This window comes from Podarcis raffonei, chromosome 3 (assembly GCF_027172205.1).
Source record: "Podarcis raffonei isolate rPodRaf1 chromosome 3, rPodRaf1.pri, whole genome shotgun sequence".
Classification (NCBI taxonomy): domain Eukaryota; kingdom Metazoa; phylum Chordata; class Lepidosauria; order Squamata; family Lacertidae; genus Podarcis; species Podarcis raffonei.
The window spans coordinates 76,590,424-76,605,944 of record NC_070604.1 but is presented as its reverse complement, the minus strand read 5'-3'; the positions used below and the strand labels follow the sequence as shown (position 1 = coordinate 76,605,944).

At 41.6% G+C, this 15,521-nt stretch overlaps 1 protein-coding gene across 1 annotated transcript in view; it reads right to left on the bottom strand.

Annotated features, from left to right (window-relative positions):
- Positions 1-735: 735 nt before the first annotated feature.
- The window catches only part of PGBD5 (piggyBac transposable element derived 5), a 69,480-nt gene continuing 54,694 nt past the window's right edge, over positions 736-15,521 (bottom strand). Inside the window, exons 5-7 of the mRNA XM_053382483.1 lie at positions 12,601-12,798; positions 12,243-12,348; positions 736-6,045 (exon numbers count right to left, since the gene is read on the bottom strand). Of these exons, the coding sequence (XP_053238458.1) occupies positions 5,850-6,045; positions 12,243-12,348; positions 12,601-12,798 (500 nt within the window). The 3' untranslated portion in view covers positions 736-5,849. The remainder of the gene's footprint in view (positions 6,046-12,242; positions 12,349-12,600; positions 12,799-15,521) is intronic.

The window sequence follows — 15,521 nt, the reverse complement described above, 5'->3', positions numbered from 1 at the left end:
CAAACTGAACTGACTTTCACCCCGTCCCTATTGGAACCTCACCTATAAGAACATTTCTGCAGAGTTTTGTTAATGTCCTCATTTCCAATCATTTCATTAGGCTGTGGCCCTTGGTAGCTCCTGCAGGCGACGATTGCTTAGCCTGGCCACCTTCCATTTTCCTTTCTGCTAGTTTTCTATTTAGAAAGCCTACATTTTCTCCCATTGCAGTGGGCAACACTGAAAAGACTACCAGCCAAAAGAACACAAAGCATTTTGTCTATTCTGAACATAGCATTCAGAACCATAACTTTCTAGTGCATGGAGATCTCACACAGCTTTGGAAGCTCATGAGAAGTAAATATGAATTACTGCAGAGAATAGGCAGCCAGTTGCTCAACAGGCTCAACCCTTTCATCTTATTAGGCTTTCATGTTAGATATGCAATGCTCAGAGACGCCTCCAGCTCATATATTGGTAGCAGAAGGCAGTAAAGAAGTAGTGCTAGAATGTCAAATATGGTGCCCTAAGATTCACTAGGATCTTGGGCATGGAATGTAATTTCTGATGCAAAAAGAAGTGGTCATAAACATCAGCAATGCCACCAGATCTCATAAGAGAATTGATGGAAACTACTACTAACAAGCTGTAAGCTCAATTGTGGACACTTGGCCGTCATATACACTAGATAGAGCCACTCCAATATTCAAGGGTGGATTTGTGAGCGGCTAACCCAGGAAATGTAATTTTTTTAAAAAAAAATGCAGTTCTTAATCTTAGCTTCTTTTCTCTATTCCACATTTTATAGGGCAAAAAAAGGCTCTTGCGTTTCCATGTATTGCAGTGAGTAGTTCATTAGAGTATTTTTTTTTAAAAAGCACTTTCTTGAACTCTGTGACTGGGAGGCGTCATCAAAGTACAAAATGCTGAAACGATGCGGCCTCATCCTGAATCACTGCTGAAATGAGCACCAGAACTGGCAGTCCATACCTGGAGGAAGCACAGGAAGAAGCTAGGAGAGGTCTCATTAACTGCCAGGTCAGACGAGATTCTGCTAAGCACCTGTTAGCAGAACAAAGCCTTCTGTAGGGAAGCATCAATCAAAAGTTCTAAAGTGGCTTCTTTTTGAGTTGCTGCCCTCTTGCTAAACTTTAGGGAGCTATATCCTCATAAATGTACAAGAACGAAAAATCGTGAGATCCCCAAATCAATTATTAAATGGCACAAGAGAACTGCATGTAGGAACAAGGATTTCTGTGGGTTTTTTTAAACCAAACAAAAGTAGTGCCTGGAAGGGATGGCTAGGAAGAGCAAAAAGTGGAGCCCATCAGGTTTATGTTTTAACCCCCCACCATTTAATTGTCAAACATATAAATGGAAAAGGTGGGCAGTCAGGAGTCAGTGTCCTACTAAGCATTCAGAGTTTTCAAAAAAGTTCCTGAACAACACTCATTTTGCCCTTGCTTTAGTGAGCAGGAAGATGTTCCATTCCATAATAATAAACAGTAGTCAAAGGAACATCTTAGCAGAGCATGGCGACACGATACTCGGAGGATAATTTATTGTGCATGGTGTGTGGTTTATATATTGCATTGCCATGACAACTTTTTCCCCATGTTGAATGGCTGAACTACAACAATGCCCAAAGGCCCCGATCCAACTCTAGGCCTGAGTAAGATGTTGTGTACATGCAGCAATTGGTGGTGGGGGGGGTTTGCACCTATGAATGGGTTCTGAATAAGCATCAAAATGTATGGAAAGCTATGTCCAGATGTGTCCCTGTATCAGTTACACATGCAGACGGTTGCTTCCATGTCTCCTTCTAGTGCTAAGTGACAGACATTAGCAGAGGGAAAACCAGTTACCTCAAACAGGCAGCCTTTTCACTCTTCCATCTCTTTGGTCAACTTGACTTTTGTGGCATTCAGCATGTGATAAGAATGTTTCATTCGCTTCTGCCCCCCTTTGTTGAACAGCTCCCAGACATGAGACGGGCAAAGATCCCTGCTGACTGCTTACGTGGTTACTAATATAGCAGATCAACATAGTTACTATTTTATCCAGAGGAAATAATAGCCAAATCCCTGTGTATGCTTTCCCAGAAGTAAATCCCAGTGCGTTCAGTGGGACCTATGCATAGGTTGAAATCCTAAACAAGAAGGAAGTTTTACAATCCAACATATAAAATGCTGGTCAGCTGGGAAGGGCAGGTTCATATTTGTCATGTTGGCAAAGAATGAGCTGAAACTGTATAGGAATCAACTTGCTTTCCCCAACTCACCAGCATTACAGATGTTGGCTTGCAAGACTTCCATACTTTATGCAGTATCTTGCAGAAACTCAAGCACACAATAGTGATGCCCTCATGATCTAGTCAGAAATGGAACACTTTCAAATTCTGTTGATCTCAGTGGGAGGAATTTAAATCTATGTCCTGGTCAAATTGTTTGAGAGTAGTCTAGCGAAGGTGGATAGACACAGCCCTTTTCAGATAACTTCCTAGCACTTTTGTCTGATTAATTGGGGAAAGAGGGAAAGGAGGAATTAAATTCTGGCTTCATCCCAAAGGCTGACTGGAGTCTGAGTTGGCCACAACATTTTTGTGCAGTTAGATTATTAGTACCTTACAGTGCAATCCTATATATATCACTCAGAAATAAGTCTCATTGGGTTCCCGGGGACTAGGAATAGACAAATCAGTTCCAGTTCTCAAAGTTCCTCTTAAATTTAAATCTTAAATTCAGTTCTACATATTCCTGCAACCTGTGATTTTTTAAAATAAAAACCTAATAAAAATTTGTCAGCATTTTAGTATGCATTTCTCCAAATGAACACATTTTTGTATGCAGTTTTAACTAATATACACATTTTTTTGCAAAGCAGTTTCCCCTGATAAAAAGATTTGCGTATGCTATTTTCATGAATATATGCATTTTTATGCCCATTTTACCCTAGAATATGCTTTTCTGTACACATCACTTGACACAACCGCCCTGCAAAATTCAAAGTGTGAATCTTGGAGGATTACTGTTTTTCAGTTCACATATCGTTCAAAAAAAGTGCAAATTAGGTAGTTTAAAGGTGAACGCAAAATGAATTGAATTCCTCTTGTTGGGGCTTACTCTCAGGTAAGCATGCATAGAACTGAGGCTGAAGACACCCAGATGCAAAGAGCTGAGTTAGGGCTCTGTAAGCTTCCCAGGGTGTTGTTTATCTCCCAAGACCTGACAGCAGAGCACTGGGCTTTGGCACGCTCTTGGAGTGTTTAAGCTCAAGATGTATATTTGTAAATGAATGTAAACATTAGAAAACAGCAGTAACCCTCCAGTGACTGACCTCCTCCTAAAGGAATCCAAGCGCTATACTGCTGGACCTTTTCACAACTTAGAATAGTTGGGTGAGTGTAATAATATATTTTTGAAACGCATTTAGGAAACCATCACATGCCAATGAGTAGAGTGTCTAGGTGGGAACTGAAGCTCATTACCAAACAACATCCGGCTGCCATTTTGTTTTTTCTCACTCCAAAGCTGTAAAATCTAATAACCACTGTCAACTACACGGAAAAAAATTATCAGGAGCCAATCCCTGAGGCCAAACTAAGACCTGGTGGAAATTTTAATACAAGAAAATAATTTTGTTAAAACATCTGACTGGCTGTTGCTATAGATTTCTATTAAGTATATCTTGATCCTATGACCCACACTGAACTCTGTGGAGTCCTTAATTCCAGTGGGAATTTAACTTGTGTCTATGTAAGAGAGAAGCATTACTGGTTGGGTGCAACATATTTGGAAGATTGTTTCATACAAAAACCTTCAGAATAAGTAGGGAGTCTGCCATGAAGCCTTATTCGCTTCACTCACCTTTCATATTGGTGCACTGTAGGACTCCAGGGGGAGGGAAAAGAGGGCAGAGGCAGGAATTGACCCTGGAATCAGACACCGCTGAGTTGAGTCTCATTTACTGAATTGAGAAAAACAGCCAGGAGAGCCTTTCTGCATTACTATTTTCTACAGGGAAATTCATATGTGTGTGTATACTCTCTAGTAATCTTACTGGGCTGAGAGGCTGCAAGAACAGCATCCTGTCAGGCTACATCCCTGACTATGTAAAGAATGGGTGGGTGGAACGTTCTCCATATAATAGTACCACTGTTTTCCTTAAGGAGTTATAATGCAGCCAGATTTCCTTGCTCTATGGTATGGCCTTTAGGAGAGGATGAGTTCTGGGTAAAACAAGCTACCCCTCCCCCTCTCTCAGGAATGTTAGCCCTTAAAAACCACTAGTGCCAGTGAGTGTAGAAGAATTCAGGCCCTCCTTGGAAAGCCCATGAATACACTTTCCCAGAGGAGATCTTGCCGCTCCGCTGATGGAAGGTGTTTATACTGAGCTCATGCTCTATGCAAGCGATGGGGAACCTATGGCCTTTCAGGTGTTTGTGGTACTACAGCTCCCATCACCACTGGGGCTGATGGGAGCAGAGACCAACAGGTTGGCCATCCCTACTTTAATGAAAGCCTTTTATCGTGTCCTCTTGCAACTCTTGGCCACTAGTACCATAAACTTCCAAGTAGCCTCCCTACTCACAAACCACCTATTTGTCATGTTGCCCTTGTGAGAGCTATAGGTCCCTTGCTTGGATTGTGGTTGATTTCAAAACCTCGGTACATGGTTTTTACAGATGTGTAATTTCTGCAAATGTGTAACTATTATGGGAAGTCTCCACTTCAAAGAAGTCTTGCAGAACAACACCCTGAGCACACAACAAAACATGTTGAACTATTATTTCCTGCCAGGTTTGTGCAAATATTAACTAAAAGGTATGTTAAAACAGTCTTGACCAGGAGGGTGGGGTGGAGGGGTAGTGCATTACATTATGGTCCAAATCCAAAGATGCTCTTGCGCAATAGTGCATTATGTGCTGTCAGCAGTATTTTCATGAAAAATTCAGATATGGGATATGCATCTGCAAAGAGAGAGCAGTGGGAAGCCTCTAATTCTGCTTTTTTCATTGTTGCTTGTGCTGTGGGATCCTGTGTATGTTTGCAGATACTAAAAGTTAACGAAAAGTTAGATTATCTTTTGTATTAGTGTGCTTTGATGCTGGGAAAAGAATATACTGTGTTTAAAATTAAATTAAATCTCTCGCATTATGGCATCACTGAAGTTAGCCTCAAAGCTCACACTGACTTTAAGGCGAAATGACATTAGCTTTGATAGGCAAAGCCACCAATTTCTGGCTATTCCTTTATATTTAAAAAAAATTGTTTTTTTTCTTCCCCCTCCTAAATTATATTCCCTCCTACAATCCAAAAGCATTGCAAGAAAATAAAATCTTCGTCAGTCATCTAAGTCCCCGCTGCTGTTGCCTAACCATAGGCTTGCAAAATAGATTTATACATTTTTCAGTATCTCTGTTTAGCGACCTCTCCGTGACCTCTCGCCAGGCGCTGAGCATCTGCAAACACAGGACACCGCGGATCACACATTTTTAAAAAACTGAATATGCTTTACAGTAATGCCCCGTCTGAACAATTGAGCCACTTCAGTTTGGGAGAGGACAGGGAAAGGGGCCTCATGTGACAATTAACACCCTGTTTAACAAATAGTATTAAGAAACAGCTGCTAACTTAAATTTGCTTCTGATGCGTTAAGTGCCCATGGCACTCTTTAGGGCCTTAGGGATACTGGTGGGGCCTTCATCAAAGCCCACCACCACCACCACATTCATGGCTTCCCTGGTCACTTTGTCACATGGGGGAGCAGCATGGCTGCTGTGATTGCAAGGTCCTCACTTTGGCGTTCCAGAGTTGTCGTCTTCCTCCTCCTCTTCCCCGCTCCTGACCTAAGCCACGGGGAATGGTGCATCAATGGCAAGGTGAAATATCCTCCAATCCCAGTAGCTCTTTGACAAGTCTCTCACCGAACTGCACCCGGCTGTACTTTTTCACGTGGTAGGCGTCGGACATTTTGTATAGGATGTAGGCGTTGTTTATGGCAATGCTGATGGCAAACCAGAACACTTGCTGCCAGGTCTTGTTTGGTTTATGAGAGATGAAATACCTAGAAAGAACAAAAAAAAGGGGGAGGGGAGGGAATCCAGCGGTCATGAAAACGTTTCTGAGATAAGGCAAAGGGTCTGTGCCCTAAAAACTACAGAATCTAGACACAAGACAGAAGAATGTTCTGTCTGTCTATGTCTTATACTTAAGAAATCTGGCAATCAATGTCAGTGGGAATAGGGAGTTTGTTGGTTGGTAAAAAAATATATAGAAATGAATCTTGCTGATTTCTCTATAAGCTGGTGAACTGGGAGAGAGGACTTTATTCTGCCACAGCAACATAGCTACCAGAAAGGATGGTATTTGTTTGGCAATCCCAGGCTCCTAATGCTTTTTGGACCAACAGGCAGCTTAAACTGGCATGGCAGAGACTGAGAAAAATGATGTTTGATTTTGCTAGATTTTCTCATAGTGCATACTGATGCATGGGAACTGCTGCTGAAGAGCAGTCCATTGAATTCTGCACCTGAGAAAGCACATTTTGTGTTGCCTGCAAAGCATCAATGCAAAAACACTGTTCACTGCCAACTGTTTTCATGTGATTGGCCTTGGACATTTCGTACAGGATTTAGGGATTGTTGGTGACACTCATTTGACATCAACACAAAAACCAAGCCTTCCCTGTTATTGACCCTCTCCTGTGTAATGCTTCTCCAACAGGGATTCCACAAGCACCTTCTGTACTAACTTCCAAACGTTTGCCAAAGACTTTTCTTGGCAGCCAGGCTTATGCTAACAACTGAGAAAAATATTTTCCAAAACAGTCGGCTGGTGATATGGTTTACATTTTTGTATTCATTTTAACTGGTAAACTGCTTTGATTTTTTTAAAATGGAATTGCGGTACAGTGGTACCTCTGGTTACGTACTTAATTCATTCCGGAGGTCTGTTCTTAACCTGAAACTGTTCTTAACCTGAAGCACCACTTTAGCTAATGTGGCCTCCCGCTGCTGCTGTGCCGCCGCCACGCAATTTCTGTTCTCATCCTGAAGCAAAGTTCTTAACCTGAGGTACTATTTCTGGGTTAGCGGAGTCTGTAACCTGAAGCATATGTAACCTGAAGCGTATGTAACCCGAGGAACCACTGTATACTAAAAAAAATTTAATAAATAAATATGGGAGAAGATTAAGACTATTTAAATGCCCCAAGGCAAATTATGTGGTTCCTGATCTCAGTGCCCAGCACAGTACCTTAACTTTGTGCTGTGACGTGGAGAAGTAAAAGGAATCAATTCCCCCGTCAAACATAATTTATGAGCTTTTCTTCTAAACTGCACTATCCTGACATGACATGTCCTCTCATGACAGTTTTCCTCTCTCGGTACAAAATGTTCTTCAGTCACCTTTCAACAAGCTCCATGTGTAAATAGGTCATGGAAGAGCTCTAGAATTGCAGCCCAATGAAGTCAGCCAAAAGTTCGTCTAAAACCAGGATCTTCCTGTGCGGTGTCTGACTAGGGATGCTTTCATGGTCAACTGAAAAAATCATGTGTGAAATAAACAGGAATGTTGTATACTGGTTGGTGTTGTGAGCAGCAAGATCTTCTGGGGAGATGAGATAGAGCTGTTATTAATTAATTAACAAATTCATCCAAAGGGTTGAACTACTTCCAGGCAGTTGTTAAGTTCTGTTCTCTCTCTCTCTCTCTCTCTCTCTCTCTCTCTCTCTCTCTCTCTCACACACACACACACACACAATCTTCCTACTGTAAGTTTGTTTCCCCCCCCCACCACTTTCTAGTTTTAATGTGAGTGACATAGAGGGAAGAAAATTTCCACATGTCTATGCCCCACTATTTTATTTAAAATGAGTGAAGATTTGCAGCAGTAGCACCTGGTACATTGGGCCCAAACTACACTTGCTTTTCGCTCAATATAAAGGATGACTCAAACTTCTTTCTTCTATTTGCTTCCTAATTTGTGCAGATTTTGCATTTGCTTTCAAGTGTACTGGGCACGCTGTTAACTATTTCGAAGGGCTGCTTTCGATTGCTTATATACTTGCTCTTTCACTAAGAGGCTGAGGGTATTTTGATTACAAAAAAAAAATTGCTTCGGGGAAATACTTTAGGAACACACATTCAAGCCTACAAATTTCATTTAAATTGCACGAAATGGGTTCTTTCGTTGGCTGTTTTGAAAAAATCTTCATCCAAACTCCTGACATTTGCCTATAATGGGGCCAATACAGAAATCCATAAGGATTCTTATAAAATGACTTTATAGTTGCCTACACACCATTCCTCTCCCAAAGAATCTTGGGAACTGTAGTTCTTAGAGGCACAATTCTCAACACTGTTGACAAACTACAGCTCCCAGAATTCTTTGGGGAAAGTAATGTGCCTGATGTATATGCAACCTATGTTTGGATATACTTCAACTGAAGTAGCCCATTTATAAGAAGGTCTCGTCTCTCTTTAGATGAAGATAGCATCTTTCTCTCTTTTTTCTAAGAGGCCTTTTTAGGGCATGGTGATGGATTGGTGAAAATAAAATGGCAACGCCATAAAACAAGAACACTTTTTCACTTTTCTACCACTTGTGTATTCCAGGCCAGTATTTTGGTTGGGACACACCTACTAAAGTGACCACAGGGAACCATTTTTGTTGTTGTTGGGGGTGGGGGTGGGATAGAGTTTCTAAGAGATTGGCATAATGGCCCTTGAAGAAGCAGCCTATAGAAAGGCTACCCAAATTTGTTTTTGCCAAGTCCTTTCCCTTTCCTGTAGAACCTCGGCCAAATGGATGCCTCTCCACCCCCATCCTCTGCCCCATTTCCCAGCCTGCAATCCTATTTTCTTCACAGAGTTTCCGGTTCCACTGGCTGTCTTTCACAGCTGTGCTGTCACTATTTGTGTCCTTTCTTTTTCAGCTAAGCCCCCAAGAAAAACAAACAAAACAACACTGAAGTTATGCCAAAGAAGACTTGAGTGAGAACTTTCCTCCCTTTTTTTACTCCATGGAACAGGGAGGCTCCTGTACTTGGAAACTGCTTGCCATGGCATTTTATTTGAATCGGGATAGGGAACAGCCTCTGAGCACAAAGGCTGGGCTTAACTGTCCCAGATACACCAAATAGCTAGTTCTTCTATATGAAAAATGGATACTGGGTAGTTCTTTGAGGACTTTATCACTTTAGTGTGCAGGCAAAGAAACCCTATTTTCAAATTTGAAAACATAACATGCAAAACTAGACAGAAAGAAAATACAAGCACTATGCACTTCCTTAAACACTAAACCACAAATATATCCTTTGTAGAAAAAGTTAACCAAAGTAGCCCTCTTAACAAACTATTGCTTTGTTACTCAAGTAGGTTAGAAACCTTGTGAACAGAGAAGAGTGGCAAGTGTCAACTTGGAACCGTAATTCTGGAAGAGAGTCAAGGTTTACCATCTCTGCATACAACATCTATTAAACAGATGAGCCTCTCTGACCTGCATGTAACATGTAAGCTTTAGTCATAATTGCCCACATCCACATTTTATTAAATCACCCAGAGAATGATTAGGGAACAGTTGAGTTATGTGAACATAATTTGGATTTTTGAATGAATACGATGGTCACCACTCTGGTCACTTCTCTCCCCATTCCCCATGGAAACAGAGAAGTGCATGTGCACACACTTTGCTCTTCCAAAAGAAACGGGTGAAAGTCAGATCCCGTAGGATTAAGCTGAGTCTTGAACGACACATAGAGCTGAAAGAGGAAGTGGGAAAGAGTGCCACACTTCCAACTTCCTCCTTCAGCTCTATTTACTTTTCAGGAGAGAGAGAAATGTAATCCTCCTCTCCACCTCATGACCAGTGGGGCAGTAAGAGAAGTAGAGGCTCTGATGCCTTGTGGACACTTGGTGATGGCCTTGGCGGTACCACTGACATCGCTGGTTGCTGTGTAAGTTAATGGCCATTTCTAAATCTGTGTCAACTATACAAAACTGTAAACAATGTAGAATAATTGTGTCACATGTTCAAAAGGTTTGCTGAAAGATTTCCTCCAGGCTTGTGTGGAAAACTGGCTAGACTTCAATACTGTTGTTACGACTCTTGTGTTTTCATCTGCTCCTGTACTTACTGCTTGTTCATTGTTTGTAATTGATTTTTTTAAAATAAAAAATCTTATTTCACCCTGGTACCGGTATGTGATGACAGGTGGGTTGAAAATAAGTTTAAATATATAATCACAGATTATTTAAATGAATAGCAAGACAGCACCATGCTGGTAGCTCCTTTAGGGGGCTGCAATCCTATTCAGGATAAAACAGTGATTCCTTTAGATGGGAGACAAGGGTAGGCTAATTCTGCGTGGAAACAAGTTGAAGCATGGAACAGAAATCAACTAATAAATAAAACTACACTCTCTAATGGTAATTATCTTGAGTTTGCATGTCATGGTTGCTGCCATTTTACAGTGCCTAATTTTGGGAGCCAGCAAACCTTGCAAAGCAGCCGATTCTACTAATACTGTATCTATACGTAGCATTTCTTTGGTTTAATTCTTTCTGTCACAGCCAAGAAGCAAAACTGAATTCTGGCCAGGTTGCCTTTCCCTTCCTGGAATTCCCAATTGAAATGCTAATCAGCTTGTTGCCAGGCAGGGGTGTGTTTGCCAACCTTTGGGTACTGAGTTATTAACACCGTAGCCAGTTCCATTTGGCCTATCACAAGCTCCGGTTCTGACTTGTCATATAAATGGCCATAGGCACCCTTTGCTGAGTTGCAAAAGGTTTCCTTTGGTTTTGAAGAGATATGCATTCTACCTGATACTTTCTTGTGGTGACAAAGGCTGAGCTGAAGCTGCTCTGGAACCTAGACACCATGTGGCTGAAACCATCTTGTAGCAATCTGAAAGAAAGGACTTTTGCCCAGCTTGGTTCCTAGATTCAAGACAGTCAAAGATTCAATGTGTTTAAGAAGTCTGTTTGGTGGAAGGTTTGCAGGCTATAAAGGACTCGCTCACAAATTTATTGACAGCTACACAAATTATTAGAGCTAGGAAGTGGAAAGGGCAAGCAGAATATAAAATGGAAGAATGGTATAAAGAGGTGTGGGATATGGCTATTAATGATAAATTAATATGTGCCATTAAGGTAAGATGGGGAATATGAAGGAGAAATGATTTTGAGGAGATATTGCAGAATTTGTACTGTTCAAATGGAAGGGGGTCAAGCCATTGCAAGAGTTGTTGAAATTTTGGGAGGTTGGATAGTTACAATAGAATGGTCTTGGTGGTGGGGTGCACATTTTTATTCTTATTTATTTATGATTATTACGTCGTCTAAATAAATAAATAAATAAATAAATAAGACGCTGTCTGTTTTCTCCCTTTAACAGCAACTGGATTGTGAAGCAGTATTGGAACCATGAAGTGGGAAGGTGGGGAAAAGGCTTTTTTAAACCCCTTTGACAACTCCACCTCACAAATTGCTATAGGGCTGTGGAGGAAAACCACTAACAACACCAATGGAAGTTTCCATCTCAGAACAAAAAGGAACAGGCGGGGGGGGGGGGAGATTTTTTGGCAGAACTGTAGTGCTGGTGAAAGCTTTAAATGCACTGTTTCCCTCTTCCTCTATTCTAAACAAAATTCAGATTCCCCATAGCTTCTCCAAAGTGGGGAAAATGTTAGGAAACCCCGTCATGGATCTTCCACAGCATGTCTTGAGTCACCTCTGAGTATTTTTATCCCTGTGCAAATGCACCTCAGAACTGAAAAGCAGTTGAAAAGGGTAAAATTTCCTGACCCAATAGTTTTCCAACTACAATAAGCTTTTCACATGGGGGGACATGTAAAAATGTGGTCCCCCAGCTGCAGTGTGAAGTAGTACAACCCAGGGAGGGGTGTGCTACGTGCCATTTCTGCACATTGGAAATATGTTGTTTCTATGTGGTAGAAACCAATTTTTATTCTTAGCCACAAATCCACACTGAAGCTCAGGGTATAACTCTTGAGGGACAGTGCCTATATGTGGTTCTTAGATAAGCTGTTTGAAAAACATCCCCACCATGACCCATCCAGCTCTCTTAGAAGATATTCAGACAAGTTGGGAATGAAGTTCTATGCTTGGCTTCGTTGTCCATGATGGAGTCAGTGAAGGCAAAGTCAGATATCTACTTCCTTCTGAAAAGCTGAAAGTAGTACCCTTATTCCAACAGTATGACATTCATCCTCAAGTCCCCACCACCCCACAACTTGCTTACTTGCTGTATTTGTCATCATATTTGCAGATGTAGCTAAGATGAGCAGCGAAGGCTTCTACTGCCAACGGGCAAGGGATCTCTCCACTTTTCCTCTTAATTATGACACCTGTTTTGATGAAAAAGAAACATGTTGGTTGTCACTTGTGGTTAACATGCGGTATGCTCTGATCCTGATAATTATCACCCCTCCAAAGCTGGTGCTATTCCCTTTTGGGGGGGAGGTGGCAGAATTTGCATGTTAGATGCAAAGACACAGTTAATGTCCTATCTAGTTTGACCCTTAATTGCCCTGGGTTTGTAACCTGTTTTGGGGGTCCAGGTCCCACCCCCAAGCAATGGAGCATCTCTGAGCCCTTACCTTGTTGAATTGGAGAATAAGCGTTGGTCAAAAACCGAAAGTAGCCTTTATTGTACCAGCAGATCAAGGACATGTTTCCTTTCATCTTTATCCTATATTGTCCTCGAGACTGAGGAGCATCTGGGTTATTTAGCATAGATGGAGGCAGGCCTGTGCAGTCACTTTTTCTTGCACTTAACAACCCACAACAATAAATCTCTGCAAATGGAAGATGACAATACATATCTATTAGCAAAACTATCTTGAGGTTTGAGAGTTGAATGGAACGGTCATCTCCTGACCTACCAGGCTTAGAGGGGGAAAGCTGGGGCAATGACTTACAGTTTCCATGAGGAAATATTTCTTGTCTCAATAAAGAAAGACATATAAAAGGAAATCCCAGGAGAATTGTGTGCTGAATTGTCTACTGTATGAATGAGATTGCAATGCATTTCCAAGGGAGAAGATTAACTGGAAAAGGAAACTCCAAAGGAGGTGGATCTGCTTAGCTGTGCCATACATCACGACAGTAAAGGCTGCCTTGTCTATAGCAAAACAAAAAACAAAATTTCCTTCCAGTAGCACCTTAAAGACCAACTAAGTTAGTTCTTGGTATGAGCTTTTGTGTGCATGCACACTTCTTCAGATGCCATCTGCTAGCTAACGCGATTCAACAAGACTTCCTGCCATTTTTATTCAGAAACACTAAAGCATTAAAACATAAAATAAAAACCTTAAACATCTTAGCTTTTAAGGACTAAAAGCTGAGTTCATATAGAGAACTGTCTTTCTGTGGCATCTTGTATATTTCACGTCTAGTGAGGTTTATAGATCACATTGCTAGTCCTACATTGCCCTTGGGGTCCCTTCCAACTCAAGATTCTACAAATCTATTCCTTTTGGTGTCAAAAATCCAAGCTTTCTTAAGCTCCATTAGAATCTTAAATGGTCTAGTTGAGAAGGAGCCAGTGGGGGAAATTGGATTTGTTCATATTTGTAATTCCAAGTCATTAGAAGGATTTCCAGCTGCAGTTCTAGCCACACCTGAACACGAAGATTCACATTTTAGTTCTGGGGCCCCTAAATGAAGGAAAGAACTAAGGTGGGTGGAGCAGGTGGATGAACCACTGAGCCTGGTACCAGTTGGAGAACACTAGCTTATTAGTATCATTACTGATAGGCTTACTGAGTTCAAGCGCAAACTCTTTGAGGTTAAGAGAAGGCACAATGACTCCTCTCGACAAAGACTCCATGAACAGTAGGGCCGGCACAACCATAATACTGGACCAGCAGGTGCAGTTCTGATCACCTCTTAAACCTCTTCTATTTGTCTTTCCTGCCACAGTAAAACTCATAAGCCGTTCACTCCTATTGTGCAGATCCAATTTTCTCCAGTAGTGTGAAGTCAATGCTATCGAGTTTGCTAAGGGGGCCTTTAATTCAGAAGCACAAACACCAAAAGGTTAGAGGTAATTAAGCACAATCTTTCTTTCAGTCCAGACAGAGAACTTGTAAATGGAGCGTCACCTTACAAAGGGTAATGAGAACCATATGTCAACCACCTCTCTAATGCAACAGAACAAATGAGGCATCCTAGATTTATGACTGAGACAAGTGACTGCTTTAACAGTGGCAGCAGATTTAGTGCCGGCACATGGCACATGTAACTTACACAGATTCTAAAAAATAAACCTGCGATGGAAGCTCACAGTTGCTAGGGCAGCAGGCAATAAAAATGAAATGAAATCCATCTGGGTCGATGGATCTGTTCTGTTTTGTTACATCCAAATAGCAAGTGCCTTTCTCTTATACAGTCATACCTTGGGATGAATATGCTTCAGCTTAAATATTTTCGGGTTGCGCTCCACAGCAACCCAGAAGTAATGGAGCACATTACTTCTGGGTTTTGCCGCTCGCGCAGACGCTCAAAATGACGTCACGCGCATGCGCGAAAGTGGAGAAATGCGACCTGCGCACGCGCAGACACGCAGTCACACCTTACGTTCGCTTCAGGATGTGAACAGGGCTCCAGAACAGATCCCGTTCGCATCCAGAGGTACCACTGTATATGATATACTTGTGTGGTGCAGGGGTGAAGCCTTGACAGTGACAGCACGTAGGTCAGCCGGGTAGACAACAGAGGGTGGGGCTGCCTACGATGCCCCCAGACAGCTGCGTGACAATTTTTTAACATTAAGATTTTTATGAAGAGATTCTAAAATGCCCTGAGCAGAAAGCAGAACAATGGAAGCTTCTGTTGCGGGGGAAGAAAAGCTTCAAGAAATTCAGATGAGGCATTTCCCTGATTTATATCACACATGCCTCAGGACAGGTAATTTGGGCAAATGGTAGCTAGAGAGAGAGAGAGAAAGAGAGGGAATGAAAATAGGGGACTGGGATTTAAATTCAGACTCCATCATTCCTTTAAAGTGCAAATGGAAAGCTGGAAATCACATTCTCTCAGGTCACATCTGTTTTGACCCAAAATAGAGAGTGACATCTTTATTTGCTCATTTGAGAAAAAGTAACAAGTGCCTCCTAGAGAGACAGCTTAGGTCACCACTACCTGATTATCTGTCTGCATCTCCCACTTATGGGCACAAGTGAAATCTTTTTAAGTCACACCATATATTCAAACCATTCCGATATCACTTTAAATTTCTCAAACGTTCCTGTGTCCTGAAGTTTTTTTAAAAAAACATTATGGGCAATGTAGAATTAACAGAGGCCATTTATTTTCCCCATTAATTGGTGTAGGATGGTTGTGGGGGGGGGGGAGACAGGAGAAATTCTGCTACCCCTAAAATGCCACAGCAATTAAACAGCTATGAATTGCCTCTGAGGTCCACAGGGATACTCCACAGCAACCATGTTAGCCTGTTTTCAGTTAAACTGTCAAAGCAGAAGCAAAACAAGAGAGCTTTGTGCCCCTGAAAGACCAA